The 18,643-nt window shown below is 36.9% G+C and overlaps 1 protein-coding gene across 1 annotated transcript in view; it reads left to right on the top strand.

Moving 5' to 3' along the window:
* LOC140171944 (small conductance calcium-activated potassium channel protein 2-like) overlaps positions 1-14,397 on the top strand; it is a 455,506-nt gene extending 441,109 nt beyond the window's left edge. Inside the window, 1 exon segment of the mRNA XM_072195288.1 lies at positions 8,216-14,397. Within this exon segment, the coding sequence (XP_072051389.1) occupies positions 8,216-8,773 (558 nt within the window). The 3' untranslated portion in view covers positions 8,774-14,397.
* The last annotated feature ends 4,246 nt before the right edge of the window (positions 14,398-18,643 follow it).

Here is an 18,643-nt window from a genome sequence, read left to right as displayed (position 1 = left end):
CGTAATGTTCCAGGGAAGCCAAGGGCAGCAAGTTTGGTCAGAAGACCTGAATGCCAGACATGACACGATCAAAGGTTCTATTGAGGATATTTTGGCAGACAACATGTACGTTTTCTCTTTTGCTAAGTGTTTGTCAGGCATATATACGTTGAAGGATCAGAAGAAGAGAGATTAAAGAATGATGCTTCAGGTGATTGCACATTTTCTTCATTTGTCATCAGATCATCTCACGTTACAGCAGCCAGATCACTACTGACTCCATTCTAGTCATCCTTTTAGAGCCATATTGTTATCTTCCAGGGTGGCGATTGTTCTGAGAAAGGAGGAGATGCATCAAGGGCAACTTTGATAAGATAGTGGTCAGAGGTCAGAGGTACCAATGTTATACTCTTCTGTTGGTGTGAAGCGATTCGATTAGGCGCCATGTCATGAACAAGTACGTTCAAGCGTGGGGTCATTTAATATGATTTGTGTTTGACTGTGTGAGCTGCAAAGGTTCAGGACAGGATGGACATGTTTGCTTTGGTTTTGTAGGAATATCGTCTAGGTTCTTATCATACCATTCCAGCACTACTTAAAGCCATATTATAACATTTGCTGAGGAAGACGCCCTCACTGAATTTTTAAAATTCCTTTTTTACACGATTAAATTGTACTTTATTAAACCAATATACCCTACAAATATCAAGACTCTATGTGTTGTAGTTTTGTCAAAATCCGAGATTTTGAATAAAACGCCGGAACCGGCGCTTTATTATTACGATGGAATTATTAGTCGAACGCATACACGATGTTCATAACACACAGTACGTAGGCCCTACACGGCGTGCGGGACGGTGATATACATTAACAAAGGGTCGTACCACAACATGACCGAAGGAGTGGTACGTATTGGCGACATGTGCGCTGGTAGTAAATTTCAATTTTCTTTGCTTTGCCGTAGTTGTTCGGCTCAAAAATATAAGGGGATATATCTGACACTAAAAGCTAACATTTTATGGCAAAGAAATGCTAATCTATTTTGTTTGAAAATGTTATAATATGGCTTTAAACTTTCTTGGATGAACAGTACGCCAGTGATAGAAGGGCACATCCCCTTTCAGAATGTATGGAAAACAGGACCTCTTGCATCTTGGACTACAGTTTGAATCCCCTCACTGTTGGAAGACCATTTTGTGGTAGATTAATTAGCCTCCCCAGCCACTGTCAGCTCTTTTGTCTTTTCGCGTACATGTGTAGCTATTCATCAGGAATTGAACTGTCAAGTTAGTGATGAGAAGTAGATGAGGCTTAGAAATTGATGGTGTGAGGCAAATCAAAGCTTCTTATTGCTCTTTGTTAGATCGAAACCTCTGATGTTTGTCAGCCATAATATTTACTTTCTTAAATGTTAGTCGAGGGCCATTTTCAGTCATCAATGTGCGACAGTCTGTTGTCGAGGCTTTCGTTCCTAACATTTTGTGACTAGCTATAGAGAAAATGGATTGAAAGAAGCACCCAACGGGAAACACTAATGCCAGTTAGCAAATCCGCATGATACAAGCTGCAACTGGTGCAGGCAAAAGTCATTCTCTGCTTCCTCGCTATCGCTTTGCAACAATGCTTCCTTTTCTTGGAGAAAAAGAAAGAGCAGTGGATTCATCTAGCTCCATTTTGAGTCTGCTTCGCATTTGGCCAGGCTTTCATCAATAAGTTGATTGCTGACCTTCCATCCAGTAAACTATTTATCCAGATTCTTTGGAACTCTTACCGTGCCGTGCTTGATACCGACGGTTACACTCTGTGCAGGAGATGTTGTGTTTAGTAATAGTCTCTCCTGGCAAGACAGAAGCTGCTGTCCCTTTTAACCGTGTTAATTCAAACGAATTCATGCGTTACATGATTTTAGCAAACAGACGAATCGCTATTTAGCATTATGTTAACCTCATAACGATAAGATGATTATTTTTGCCTACGATTGAATAATATAATCATTAATGACACAGATTTCCCATTTTTCTGATTTTTAGTTGCTAATATAGTATTCATGTATTACACGAACGCGTAAATAAATTGTTACATAAGTTAGACTGAGAATAAAATATCTGTAATAAAACAAAAATCCTCTTAAAACCGTAACCCGCATACACAACGTTGCTCTCCGGGTAAGTAACTCAATGTGTCCCGGGTGTGGTCCCTTAGAATTACGGTGTAAACCCACCTTCAACCAATCAAACCGGTAGTCACAAGAAAAGCGACAACAAAAAGAAAGATGTTGATCGGTGGGAAAGGATACATTATTCCATATCTACACACAAAACAGCTGCTATTGCGGCAATGTCCTCAAGACGTTTAACTATTTCACTACATTAATCGTACCCTATGCTGCAGCCGTTACTTGTCCGCGTATCACGAGCTGAAATGTCCATGTACTCATCCAAACCTCCAGTGGTTTATCAACATGTAGGTATAATCGTGTGTGTGTGCGTGTGTTGCGACGTAAGCAGAAATCGACGCAGGTAGAAGCACTATATAAAAGTAAAGGCGAAGTTGTTTTTTCTCTTCATTTTCATTTTCGTTGATGAACAATATCAACAAAGGTGTTGCACTTGTTATCTTGGGTCGATCTTCTACTTACGCCCTAACATGCGCGTGTGATGAATGATTTTGACAATGATGAATGGGTGAAATGTTATGAACACGACTTTTGTTTCTTGATGTTTGTTATTGTTATAAATATCATTTCAACTCTAACCTCGTATATATAATTTTGATTTTGTTTAATTTTTGCATGTTGTTGCAACACTCTGTTAACAATTTCAGCCTGGTTCCACTTGCCATCTTTTCACATTACATGTATCCACATTAGAGCATTTTGGAATTCGTCATTTCATGTGTTTCTTCGCTTTAAAAGTGCAAATATTATATACGTATCAGATACTGAAAAGAAAATCCTTAGAAATCATTGTCCAATAGCATTGGATGGTTATTGTGTTTACCTGACATGCATATTTATCTCTCTTACAAAAGTGTAAGAAATACGTTTCTAGCCGCTTTAAGAATAGGTCTTCTCCTTCTTTCAGTGTTTTGGTAGATAAACAAATCAATCTTGACAATTTTAGAAGAGCTCTTGTAGTGACGCTGTATGCAAGTTGTAATATTATATTGTATCTGATAGCATGCTATCTAAAACTAAAAACTAAAACTAAACATGCTAAAAGAATGGTAATTTATCTTGTTTTAAAACAAACTTAAACCCGTCGTTGTAAGAGGTGTACTTTTCAAGCACTGTGACTGAGGAAGATATAACTTGTTTAGTACAACAATTTAATTTTAAGATCCGAACAGTACCATAATAAGTCACAAAAGGAAATAATCTTAAAACAAAATTGATTTATGTTCCCTTTAATACAAACATAGATACCATTACCTTTCACTAGCAAGTCAAAACTGAGGAATATTAATAGTAAATGTAGACATACCCACTGCGTAAAGTCAATTGTTGACATCACTGCAATGACAAATTAAGTGATTGAACGTTGTATTGGAATTGTGGTTATTCTTTACTATGGATTACAGTAACCCATGATAAGGCACTACGTTTATTTTGGCCCCATAGAACTATCGGTATCCCGATATGTACCGATGGCTCTTTGTATTATTTATTCCTTAAGGCGGAAGATCATACACGATGCCATTAAATTAACCTGTGGGGTCACGATTCCAATAAGAGTCTCTCACTACTGTGATTAATTAAACCAGAAAACTCGCTTTTTTGGTTAGACGAATTCACCAACATTGCAGCCAAAACATTTGACCATCAGCTGGGTGGATGACCTAGGGTCGTACGAGGTCAAACGACAAGGAAGTTTCTTGAAGTTACATGGTTTGGATCGGGTCATCAAGAAACTTCCTCACCGTTTGACCTGGGACGACCCTAGGTCATGTAGGTCATTTATCCAGCTGAAGGCCAAAGGTTTTGGCCGCAACGTCGGTGATTCAATTTAACCAGAATATGGTCTTTCTGGTTGACCAGATTTAATTCATTACAATTTGAACCTTTCCCCGATGACTGAGGGTATACATCATCTTTCACTATAATACATGCATTGACTTGAATGTTGAATTGTATTGTGTTGTAAACTTTCATCATTCTTTTGTCTACGTGTAACACGGGTGATGGAATGCAGTTTAATAGAGTACCGAAGTGTGACGTCATAAAATTATCTTTTTTGCATTTCAGCATTTTCATGACCATATTTCAGTAGAACATAATGAAAAACATCCACAGTCCAAATTTGGTGGGAATCGGATCATGAGGGCCCGAGATATGGCCGCATGAATACCTAATTAGCCCCATTGAAATCAGTGTAAATTGGCCTGGTTCATAACTGTTTGGAACCAGGCCAATTTACACTGATTTCAATGGGGCTAATTAGGTATTCATGCGGCCCTCGGGCCCTCATGATCTGATTCCCACCAAATTTGGACTGTGGATGTTTTTCATCATGCTCTACCGATACATGGAATTCAAAACGCTGAAATGCAAAACAATCCCCGCCAAGGCCACATTATTTCACATTTTAGGTGGAATAAACCTAAGGGGGACCCAGTAATGGCTGCCATTGACGTGTAGGGATGCGTGAAAATGGATTCGTCTATAGAGGTTGTTTGGCGCCAAACAAAGGAATTGAACCAGTGTCCTTCACCGTAATCATGACGCAGTGCAGTCCATTCAATCAAATGTTGTCATCAACCTATTTGATCGTAGTGCAATTGTTATAATGTGTGAGACGAACTGTCGCGGTAGATGCAATCATGCTTTAATGTTGAATGCATTTGAGTAGTCCGCCATATTTGCGGTATGATACGTCATTTGCACAACCTCTATACGGTCCGGACATGTAAGAAAAGATAGTTATGAATAATTTACCTATCACGTCTGTCGTCCTATTCCTCATACCAAATTGGTGCATCTTTCGTTAACAATCTTGTAACACCATTTATCCTTAGCATGGAATCACAAGCGGAACACATTGCATTGATATTCACATTTGCACGTGAAGTTTTTCATTTATATTATTTCTTTTTTCATTTGCCTCTTCATTAATCTTTCAGCGCATAATTTCTGTTCCGTGTTGTCAATTGAGCTTTGTTCGTAATACTAATCTACAATACCACATACTATAGCCTATACTTTTGCGCCATTAATATTTTGCATTAATTATCTAACACCAATGCCATGTATATTAGCTGCTGTCACGTTTTGCACAAACTTGCACTAATTGTATGCAATGTAATGAGTTGAATAGTAGAGTAGCGTTATTATGTTCAGTAGACACAGATGTACATTTTAAGATCAGAAAGAAAATTTGTTGCATGTGAGTTGTATACTCCGATTACAATGCCGACGCTACTCTACTATGCTAACAATACTGCAATGCATTTCATGAGTAAGAGGTTAATTACTCGATCAAGGATGACCTGGTTCAAACCGGGTCATTCGAGGTCGTCGTATTTCATGCATTTAGAGCATTTAGGATTGAAAAAAGTAAACCGCTATTTGTGTTGCAGTTTTTGTTTCATTTCATGTTGGCCTTTCCCTTTCTTACTACATTGTTGTAATATCTTAGATGCAGAAACCCTATATAATTGTTTTGCATAATAATAATTCTAATGAATTTAATAATATTATTATAAATATGAAGCATGTGTATACACGGAATCATGAGATATCTGTATACTCTAGGCAAATCTAGGCCGGTAACTAGACCTGGGCTTCTGGAATATTGTAATGGTAATGTGGTCTTTACATTATACGAGTAATGACTTAGCCCCTCCTGTGAATGACCTATATTATTCTAGCACGTGTCGCCGACATTTTAAAATTACATACACTCTAAACTTGATATTTGACCATTTCGAGTAATTTCACTAAAACCCACATTGTCCAACATGCAGTAAATCAATATTGACACATTATGAGCTTCCGATTTCTAAATCGTACGCCCGTCAAATCTATTCATAATCATTTGAATAGATGCACGGCCGTTTGATACGTACGTTTGGAAATCGCAAGCTCTCTATTGTTGGGATAGTTTTACACGTAAGGCTAACCGTCTTATACAGGGTGGATGCAATTCCATTTTATTTAAGAACCGAGTTGAATCTTTTAGGTTTTAAAACATTTTATATATGATATATCCATTAGTGACCTTGTGTGAAAAAACCAAATTAGCATTTACCATTAACACATTTTATAGTGATACCCAATTTCAATGTTTGTCCAAGAGAGATCTAAAATTTGAATGTCAGCCCACTCTGTGTAAGGTAGATATGGAACATGCATATTGGCATTGGAATAAAATGAAACACCAAAGTGTTATTGCCCTTGGTCTACTTTAAGGAGAAACATTATTTGTTATTTTCAATTTACCTTTACTTTAAAGATGTTTATTCTCTATCAAAGACATACACATTTTTAGGCGGGTTTTTCAAATGTCAAAATGAAATGCGCGCACATTGAAGTGGAGTGAATTACAAAATATCCAGTAAGTTGGACATATTGGGATTATAAAAACACTTGAGTTTGAGGTTTGAAGGATAAATAATGTTAGAAAGTTTGTTTGAACAGAAAAAAGAAATTAAAATAAGGCAAAAATCAACCTTATTTAAATTAAAAGTCAGTTTCAGAGCTGGTGTCTTTACCGCACTGTGTGCTCTCATTCAAAATACATGGCATCTCGTGGACAAATAACGAAATTGGGTATCGCAGCAAAAGGACTCATAAATATTAAACGGTAGTCGTGATTCACCTCATATTTTCAAAGAAGGTGGCTATTGAGTGTGGCATTTATATACTTTTTCAATAATGGGAAAGTTCGACTTGACTCTTGCATAGATTCTTTGTTCTATTGCACTTTTTTGACTCACCCTGTAGGATCTTTTCCGTTGCGACAAATGCAGCATGTTATTTTCCGCACTGAATAAATCGTTTGAGCGGGAAAGCGCAGACGAGAACCAAAATCGCTCGCGGACGATCGCAAGCGTGACGCCTGTCCGTCTTGACAATATACACTTGCCAATATCTGTGTGAATATTTTGAATCGTGAAATTCATTATCGCACCTTTCTGGTCACCGAGTTGGGCGCATTTCATGCCCGATCGCCAACTTGGTCACGTATGTATACAGTGTATTTCTTGAGTGGGTGGCCCTTGTAATCATCATCATGATCACAGTTCCTTTGCTAGATGTATAGAAGTATGGAGGTTGTTGTCAGTCCATGATACATGAGACTGACATACCAATGATAATTGCAATCGAATGCCAATAAGTTCACCTAACATCATAATCCATCTCATTACAGTCGGCATGGCCGGTCATGTCAGAAGACTATAGTCGCTGTGGCGACAAGCGTTTAATGTCCTGCATTTACTTTACAGCATTTACAGGTCATAATTGAAGTTCTAATGAAGCTGTTTAAAGACTTTCTAAATGTCTCGTTTTAAATTTTCGCTGTACGCGTCTATAAATAGTATGTAAAATATTGATTTGCTCCTAACGGAAATGATGAATCTATTTCCAAATATGATCTGAAACCTTGTGGGGACTAAATTCAACATTTCCCAGTAAAAGGCAGTCAATATTTATTGTATATACCTCTACATCGATATTTTGGTCTTCTTTTTGAATAAACAAGTATTTTTCTTTAGGCTAGTTACACGGCTACGGAAAGCTTATCAGGACGGCCTTTCCAAAAACGGTCCGTACATTGTGACTGGATATTGAGCAACGGAAAAGTGCTGGCTTGATGAAGCCTTTCCTTGACCAGATCAGGAATAGATTTCCAATCTGATAACTTCTACTGTCAAATAGTAAATAATTAGTTAATCTCCGAAATAAACAATTTTAGAAATTCGTTTGAAAAACAATTGACATTGGGCGACATTCGGTTCAAGACGATCTATTGCAATACACGATATCAATGTCCACTTCGGTTCAATTAGCATGATTAGTTGATTACATACCTCTGAGATTCGGTAAGAAAACACTTTCACTATACTCATTATAGAAGCCTAAGTGTGAATGCCTTTTCTGCCTAGGCATGACCAAGTAAGAGCCTAGGCTATGCATAAGCTTGCATAAGCTAGGCTAAGCTTACAGTAAGTACAATCTGTGAACCTAGTTTATATTGAAGTTGTTTACACCTATTCTTTCTCTTCTTTCTTTTTACAGACACAAAATGTTATGTTCGAAATGGTATCAGATATGCATGCATCACGAAGTGGCCTCGAAGAACGAGTAGATAGATTAGAGGACCGATTATTACAATTACAGACTACTTTAGACAATTTGCCTCAGTTACTAAACTCCTATCTGCAAGTAGCACAACAACAACAGATGCAACTATTACAGCAACAGCAACAAATGCTGTTACAATTTCAACATCAACAGCAACAGCAGAATGAAAATAGGAACTTACCTTCACCATTATCGCCACAGACACCGCAGTCACCACCGACTCCACCATCACCGCAAAGTCCACAGCATCCAGATCATATGTTAGATGATAGTCATTTACTATTTGATCATCATAATGTGACTACTCCCAATAACCCATTTATAAACACACAGGGAAATACAGCCAATCAAAGACAGCCTACTTTGCGCCTTCGTTCTTTCCCAAGTGGGGATGATGGTTCCCCAACGCGACCTGTGGATGAAAGTGCGCGTGCCCAAAGCAACCCGGATGTTACAAGCAATGGCCAAAACCAGCCATGCTTCCCAGTGTGACCAACGTAGATAGCTGTGGAGAGAGTAGTGTGTTTGTTGTTTGGAGATTTATGCATCATCAGTGGCGAAAGAGGGCGCACTTGTGAATGGAGATGAGTGCGTCTAGAATAAAACAATGCTGGTGGTGAATGAAGACTCTACTGAAAAGAAGGAGAATTAAGAAAGTATTCTTATCAATTTTAATACCTCGTTCATGCCGTTTTTGTCATCTTCCGTAGGGCTAGATTTTGGATACTCGACTGCTTTTCAACTTGGCAAGGCGAATCAGTATAGTTAGTAAGGATCTCAGACTGGAAATGGGTTTGCCATCAGTACATATTTTTCCATAATTATAAAAAAAAAAAAAAAAGAATATTCTTTAGATTATTCAAATACAAATTGGTATATTACGTATTTTTCCAGTTATCTGAGGGATACGAATCCTTTCTTTATATTATTTTACTTAAATCAAGTTTATACAAAGGTTAAATGCAATCAAAGCTTGTTGAAAACTTTGTTCATGTAACATGTTTCATGTTTTACAAAAGTTAAACGGTTCCTGGAGGTTAATATAGTTCCATAAATAGCATGCTTCTCTATACATATTTCCATAACAGTTCAATTAATCTTTTTATCTAAAAATAAATAACACGGCACAAGTTACATTAGTATCCAAATCAATCTTTGGATTCATACGTATAATTAATTCTGAGCTTTTAGTTAAACTTTTAGATAACAAATTCACGTGAAAACGACACTTCAAACATTCATCTAATAACAGGATCCTTAATAAAATATGCAAAGTTGTATTTGGTCAAACCTCATTTCTTCGTACAATGTGCATTTAACTTTTAAGCTGCTAATCCGCTTGCGCACATTTCAACCAAACCGTGCCCAGGAATGTAATGAAAATATGTATAAAACACTTCACACCATTGCTATGGTAATATCATAAATAAGTTTTAAAATCTCACTTTTTAAAAGAATTTTATTGAACTAAAATGGCACCACGATGACTTAATACATTATTACTGAATATTGGAGAAGCTAATTCTAGCTTATTCATTATACACAAATATCATCAAAATTAGCAAAAAAATATATATATCGCTCATTATGCAATTATTATGTCCAGCTTAACATGCACTGCCACTGCAGGGACGGTTGGCAGGACACCGTACGTGTGTCTCTTTAGAAATCCAAAGTTTAGATCTGTTGCTGACTAATGAATAATGAATAATGTAGTCATTATTTCCATCACTGTATCCGTTTGAAATATTATTATTTCCATCTAGTCTTCTCTTCTCAAAATAGAAATCCCCACAAACTCGGTTAGGTACGTCATCCCAAATGGTTCGATCTTGGGATCAACAGTTGGTACTTGATTGATCCATCCCTATGGTCAGCAATGCATGTTCGTGTTTACCTTTATATTTCATGTAAAAAGATGCAAAATATGATAAAATGTGAGTAGCAAAGTATCCCGAACGTTCTTAAATATCCATTCAGATATATGTTATACACTCTTACCAGCTTCACGGCATATTTGAAACATAGTTTTAATTATTATGTATCTATTTAATTTTGGGTGACTAAATTCAGCGATTTAATATCTCGATCCTATCTAGAATTTTAAAGCCATGAAAACCAAAGCTTTCTGCTTAAACATTGATTCATACCGTTACACAGTTAAACTGAATTTATACTAGGTCGCTTATGCAGGAAAGCGACTCGAACGCAGGCTCAGTGTGCAAAAATCACTGTGCATGCGTGCGATGCTCTTTTGCACAAATGCGATCGAGTATAAATTAACCTTTAGAGAAAACAAGAAATAGGAAATGCTGGTCATTTCACACGTTCTTGTTTCAAGTAATGGTCGCAAAGCATAGTAACTGTTTTCTATAGTTTATCTTCTTTTGATTAAATCAACGATTTGTATCTAATTTAAGAAATGATGCACTTAGAATTAGTTCATGATGAAAGACAAGATTGCCCTCTTGCAGGAAAATAATACTACAAGTTCATTTCGTGGTCAGCAACAGATCTAATCCAAACCAACCTATTATTCCTTTGCTTGCGTATGTTCGTGTATGTTATATATGTGAATACGAGCTTATATTTGAGAATAAGAGATTAGACACATTCACGCAATTTCACCTCATGAATATGCATTATTGTCTTCATTAATATTTATAAACTGATTCTCTAATGTTCAGAGGCTGTGTATAACGCGGTGTGTTGAGTATTCTTCCACTAATACAGCTTCTATGTTCTTTGAACTGAAATTTTCTCATGTACCATGCAAATTAACTAATTAGTATGCAAATGGTATGCTAATTGTGAGTTCGGCTTAAGCTTTCTCTGAATCAGGGAACGCTTGCCAATATTGTTTTCGTTCTGTCAATCGACGAAAACTTTACATTGAGCATGTTGAGTAGAAGACTTGAGAAAATATTAGTTCACATGTCTTTTCTATACTACCACCGACCTAAAAAACATTGGGCCTGAAACTGTGTCTTATTCGGTGTCTATCAAAGCAATACCAAGAAAATGTAGAGTGTAAAATGGATCCACTTCAAGGATCAGGTGTAACAAATAGCTTAATATGGATCCGGTTTATGCGAATCCAATGTAGTCTTGATCGCAGACCAAATTCTTAAGTGATGTCGTCTCAGTTGTATTACCCAATTCCCTCTGTATGATTTCATGTAGGCAAAATGGAATGATCATGCAATAGGCAAAATGGTATGATCATGCAATAACTTTGTAAACGATGATAGTAGACATTTTGTTACATCTTCCCAGAATGCAACATTCCATTGGAATACGTGACACCCAGAGAGTGGTATGTTCATAACATTATCCCTCGCAAAAAAAAGCACCACTGTGGACGGTTTTATTATTTCTATTTTATGCATTATGTCGTGTAATAGCAATTGACCCATAATTCCCTGTGGTTATACCCGATATGTCGTCATTTGACGTCACACCGATGCATCGTATAGCGAACATCGTTACTGCGCATTGCAAGTCGGCGTGACGTCAGATGACGACATCTCAGGTCTAACCGTAATGAATTATGGGATTTTTCGAAAAGGTCAATCACGTCACCTTGGAATGTTGTATTAAATACATCAAAGAGTACCGACTCCGCCATGTTTGCTTATATCGCCCAATCGCTCATGGAGACAACTTAATGTACCTCCAGATAATTGCACTCTGCGCCCGGCAATTTGATTCAAATTGCGTGGTTATTAGCGTTCTGCGTGTATCGTGTTGTGCCAAAAACTCGCGTCAACCGTTGCATGCGCAACACTTTGTAATGGAAATTAAGCGTTCGATTTAGATAAGCTTAAAGACGAAAATTAGCGTTCGATTTCGGGCTGTTGCTGAAAATCCCGGAGGTCATTATCTACCCTCGACCATGGGCGGCAAACCAAAATGGCTGATTTGACATTTTTGGAGCAATTTGAGTCGGTAATCTTTGGATTAATTAAAGAAGAAGATGTGTAAAATATCTCTCAAAGGATATGATCTGCATTTAAGACAATTGACATTATCGAGGATAACAAAGTCAAAGTTGAATGTAATTATTATTGCATTTGTTAAACACAAAGTGAAATTACTGGATTTATTTTTAGATTAAAACTGCCAATGTACATGTGTTAAACCTGGTATGAAACAAAATACGTTTACCCTCGAAGTTATTGTAAAAGCTATTTTATGAAAATACAATGCAAGGGTCAACACCATGTTATATATATATTATAAATGGGCCAGTGCTTTTATTGGTCGGTGGTAAATCAAAAAATTATATATATTAAAAAAATCTTCATAATAATATATACCTTGAACCTATGCACGCAAAAAAACAATTTATGAATAATGTTAAATATGTGTGAGGCGTATACTTTCTACAACAGTTGTTACGGGTTTCAATGTACAGTGTCGATCTCCAATGGATTATGATCATTATTGGTTTCAATACTCTTCAGTGTTGTTAGGTATGCAGTCGCTTTGTATAGGCATGTGTCATTCCTATTTGTTATTTAGTCAAATAATCATCAACCTTTTTCAATTTATTACAATATAATCATTCGTATATAAGGTTCTTTTTTTTGTTTAATTGTTAACAAAATATCAAATTCACCAGTACTATTGTCTGAAATGTCTCACGTATAGTCATATCGTTATGAATTATGTTATACATTCATGTTATGTTAATACTTAGGATCAAAAGGTTAATTCTGGTCTGGATATAATTCCCGGCATCATTATTACCGAATCATGGAGGCGTGGTTTACTTTAATACCCGAGTACAAATGCTATAAGCTTTATACTAGATGCGTCAACATGTTCTGGGACTCTCATGTATGCGCTGCGTGTAGTATAAAGCTGTATTTAGATAGATCGCTTTTGTAGAAAAACGAATCGCACGCATACTCGGTGTGCAAAATTGACATTGGTTGTTGCACTCTGAGCATGTGTGCGATTCGCTTTCCTGCAAAAGCGATCGAGTATAAATTCAGCTTGAGGAGTGATAAAAGTACATGGATATACTAGATAATCGGTGAAACTTAGGTATGTATGGGGTGTGTGACTATGGGGGTGTGTGGGGCCTGGGTGGGAGTATTAGGGGTGTATGTTGTGCTCATTTGCATGCGTGTTCGCAGGTGTGTTTGCGTATGAAGGGATGTATGTCCAGGGATATGAGGTACGTCCGAGATCGAGGGTGCATGCGAGTAGGGATGAATGAGTTAGTTTGAGTGTGCGTAATTGCAGAAGGGGTGTGCATGTACGTTCATCATTGGGTACTCGTGTGTCATATGTGGCCGTCATTGCGTGCAATATGTGGAGTTATTTATGTGAGATGGGTGTGTGGATGTGCGGGATGCATGTGGGGTGTGTATGGTGTGTGTGTGTGTATGTGTCCAAGTCGTATGGAAAGAGTAGTGTTCGACGAATCGATAGTTAGTATGCTTAAAGGTTCATAGCAAGGAAAGACAGTAGTGTTGTATGTGAGAAAGACGTGTGTGTACAAGCTCCGCCCACAAGTTACGCTCCATGCACTGATAATATTGTATTTTGGTCGTAGCACTTCCGGGGCAAAGGTGACGATAGAATGTCTGATCAAATTTGGGCTTTGAAAGAATTGAAATCGGATTGAAATTGAATAAGCCTTGTAAACCTTAATGAATCAAAAAGGTCATCATGATATAATGTTAAAGGTTGCATTGCTCCCCATGCGCATGAATGTGACGAAATTAATATGCCAGAGACATGTTTCATTTTAATGTTGTGTGAGCTTTGAGTTTAACGACCGCTGTGATGTGCATTTGAGAGTTCCGTCTATTTTTATAACAGCAAATAATATACAGGAGCATATGAGATTAATGTTCGTGTGACATACTGTAATGTTAGTACTGGTCAATTTGGTAAATATTCGAATGTTTAAGAGAATGCTGGAGAGATGTGTCCATTGTATCTTTTTAAACCCACCTATTGCACTGACCGGGGAGTATTCATAAACAGCAAAACGAACTATATTGAATTGATGGGAATTGTGATCCAGTCAACATGGTCAAAGTCACAGTGCCTGCAAAGATGAAATGTCTTTAAAACAAAATATTCAATATTATCTGAAACTCGTTGAAATGTTTGTGAATTCTGTCCGACTAAAAAACGTTCCCTGTGTTACCCTGATGCTCTACCACGGCTCCAATAAGTGTCTATATTGAATGTGGTCTATATATGGATTACGTTCGTACGCAAGTAATGATATTCTAGTAAAAGCATTCTCTACCAAATTGTTTATTAAGGACATTCTTCAAAGAATCGATCAATTTATCTAAATTAGCTCCTGATGTTGTCATAAACAGTTCAAGTAATTCACCTTTTGATGAATCTCGAAACGATTGACATATTGGTGACGTATCACATCTTTACTGCGCAATACTGCGAAACCAAACGTGTGCATTGAAGATGTGCGTATCGATGACGTCATCATTCAATCGCAACTGCTTTCGGACTTGATCAAAAATGATCTTTTTCTACAGCATTATTGGGTAAGAGAATGAGATCCGCATTAGAAGTTTTAATGCGATTTCCAGGGATGCATAATAGAAAGTGTCTACACGGCACTCGAATCCACATCCTGGAAATGATCTTGTAGTGAGCGAGTTTCTTGTAAGTGCGGAGGAGTAGGGCGCTCATGACGCGATGACCTCTGCACGCACAGGAGGATATCACATTGTAACGCATCCCAGGAATTAAAGAATAAAGGTATTGTTTTTAGCCGCTGTCGTGCATCTATCGTATCATAGCCGAGTTGTTTTAAGGGGGTACTACACCCCTGGCCAATTTTGTGCCTATTTTTGCATTTTTCTCAAAAATTATATCACATTGGTGACAAGTAAGATATGTATATTATAGGGGCAAGGACTACAACTACTGTACTGAAAATTCAGCAACTCAAAGCAAGTAGTTATTGATTTATTGATCTATTGGTTTTCCTCATTTTTGACTGTAACTCCACAACTGTTGTCTTGCTGAATTAAAAATTTCCAGTGCAGTAGTTGTAGTCCTTGCCCCTATAATATACATATCTTACTTGTCCCCAATGCACTATTAGGCAAAAATTGGGCATGGGTGTAGTACCCCTTAAGCCAAAAAGAGACGATAGATGCACGGCAGCGGCTAAAAACAATCCTTTTATTCTCATTCTTAACCACTTCAGTTTAAATAAGATTATCCGAAATATGCCAAATATTAAATTAAATCCTACATTTTACAAGGAATTACCTAGGGCTTAAAATCGATCAGTCCCGTTGTTGCGATGCGCCTTTTGGTTCACATAACGAGTACGCGTATTGCGTCGACTTGCACGTTATATCGTGTCAGATCACACGGGTAAGAACCAATAAGGTTGCAGGAACGTTCTCAAGTGTTTCAGAATGCATTTTAAGGCTGAATTTATACTCCAACGCTGAGCGACGAGTGGCTGTTTTCAAGCCAATGAGGTAGCGCGCCTTTTAATGCGTTGGGAAAATCGCGCTAGCTCATTGGTCAAATACCAATTGCTTGTCGCTCAGCGATGTAGTATAAATTCAGCTTAATGCGGACCCCGCCTCTCGTGAGAGTCGTCCATTTTAAAGTGTCCTGTTCATTGGCGTATTGTTACGTGGAATGCGTAATTGGACAAAGCTGGATACAACGTTTACAGCGATTGATTCTTGGCCAATGAGATGGGTTGTTCTTTTAAAAGCTACAAGAAACTACCCAGTTGATTGGTCAGAAATCTGTTGCTGTTTGACACTTGGTTACACAATACTTGAGCATGGCCAGGTTTTTAAATCTATTTAAAGCAAACAGTCCCTTCCCTCGAAACCATCTTTATACTAAATATATTCTTCTGAATTTGTAAGTGTTAACAGCCATAGGCTTCATTTACTGATTCATAAGATTAATATCAAAGTTAACGTCATGTTCATCAGCGTTGTGGTTTGCTGTCACCGTGGCATCATGGTACCAAAGGGAAGTAACTGCACCTCTCATTTTTAATTCACATGTATAGCTATAAACAGATTTTTACTCATTGTTTTTTAGCATTTTTAAGTTAGTAGTACTGTAATTCAACCCAAAATGAGTATCGTCACGGCCCCTTATGTTATCAAGCATGGCAATTATACGTGTTCTACATGTTTGCGTCATTAAGGCCGTGTAATATTTTGGTTCTCGTCCCCTCCCTCCTCAATTTCTGGGATTTGTCAGATTTTTTATTTTTTTTATAGATTTTTCAATTTTTTAGACTTTGGAATGATTTATGAAATCTTCATACATATAAATAAGTTTATTAGAGAACAAGCATCACTTCCAAGTCTTTTTGTGGTACTCTAGGGGTTTATCCTCAGAATCTCACATTAAAAAAAAAAAAAAAGGGCCTCATCGTTTCCTCGAGCACTGTTGGAGAAGACCAAAAACTACTGACAATGCTAATTTTACATTGAAAAAAAAAAAAAAAAAAAAAAAAAACCTCCCTCCCTCATCAATTCATGAAAATCCTCTGGACGAGAACCAAAACATTAATTTTATACGGCCTAATAGTGAGTGTTAAGAATGTTCGGACCTTTTATTGTTTAATTATTTGCGCGATATATTATGTCATGATGATGTACGCCATTTTTAAATGAATTAAATAGAATGATATCTTACGTATACGCTTATAATTATATAGAACAGTCATAATACGGTAAAAGGGCGCATCTTCATATTACGTCACTAACATGGTACTTCCTTTTACCATAGCTACATTTTTACAATGACCCTAACGTGGTAAAAAGATGTAACTTATAGAGACAATAAAATCTTTTGCAGAAGAATATGCCATACAGGTACCCAACCTATTGCAAAAGATAATAACATCGTTTTAATAGCTGTGTATGTTACAATCTTTTATCCATGTGAGTCAAATAGACAGGTTAACTTGAACCATGGTAAAAGGAAGTAAATTGTTAGTGATGTAAGTTGAAGATACAGCCTTTTTTCATATTAGGGGCGAGAAGATGACAACATATAAGTATAAACCCATTTACGTCCGTCTTGCCGTCTGAGAGAAGGTGTGACATTTGTTCAATGCTTAACATGACGTATATTGAATCTAAAAGAAACTAAATATAACTTAATTATGATCTATAAACAAAATTAATTCAAGTAACTCGTCTTCAACGTATTTCTTAAATGTCAGGACTCTATCAAACACTCACTAAAGTTGTTGTTTTTCAATTCAATTTAATTGAGATTTGTAATGTTTTTATTCTAAACAGTTATATTATTAAAGCGGTTCAAAACGTTTACATTAAACTCCTCATGAAGCGTTGTTAACTCTTGCTGGTGTGTGTACTTGGCACATGAGCTACCTGTATGCAAAACTAAAAATTATGTACAATGTGAGATGCTCTGGTAAAAATGAGATGATGGAACTGAGAAGGGATCGACATTTGGGTTTTTACTATAGTATGACATGAGGAGTCTAAAATTTGACAGGTCTATTTCTCAGTTGACATCCATACACCCCCTATGGAAGATATGACATTAATCTGAATGTGAAATTCAAATATGGTTACCAGAATGGGTGACTCCATTTGAAATCTACACCCCCGTGTGGGAGATTAAGGTCATGTCTTCCATTAAGAGGTGTATGGATATCAACTGGTATAGCCCATTCACTTATCAAGTTCTGTTTTTTCATATAGTTTGCATTTATCGATAATATGTCAAAAAATTAATTATTGAAGAATTTTTAAGTTGCAATTCCTGAAGTGACTATACCCGTCTTAATCAATGAATCATGCCCATACATTATTTTTGTATTTTCTTAATACGGCCTACGCATAGTTGCCCGTCTTATTTTGCCAGAACGCCTCCCAGAGCTAAAAATTAGTAATCTGCATTATCAGCTAAAGAAATCGAAAGCAAAAAATTAAAATTAAACAAGTACAACCGTTCGCGGCTTTGGTGCACGAAGTTCCTATCTGCAATAGCTGCCCTAAAGACATTTGACAATTTCTGCATTCTATATTGTACATATCTAAAAAATAATGGCATCTGGCAGCTATTGTAGGCGGACCTTCCTTGCACCAACCGCGCGAATTTTAGGTAAAACTACAATCGATAGCAAAATTGTAAATCTATAATAATAAAGTAATATCGTTTAAATTGTAAATACACATAAAGATACAGAAATTTAGATTAAAATAAGGCCGAAAACAAATTGTTGTGTTGGCGTAACGGGCTGAACAAATGGGTAGTTAGGGAGTTTAAATCTTTTCCCACAGCTGCCAGTGCACATAAACGTTGGAGAGAAAATAAAACAACTAAGAAAACAACAGTACA

The sequence above is a fragment of the Amphiura filiformis genome, chromosome 15 (assembly GCF_039555335.1).
Source record: "Amphiura filiformis chromosome 15, Afil_fr2py, whole genome shotgun sequence".
Taxonomy (NCBI): Eukaryota; Metazoa; Echinodermata; class Ophiuroidea; order Amphilepidida; family Amphiuridae; genus Amphiura; species Amphiura filiformis.
Note: the sequence above shows the minus strand (reverse complement) of the source record. Positions and strands in the feature narration are given on the sequence as shown.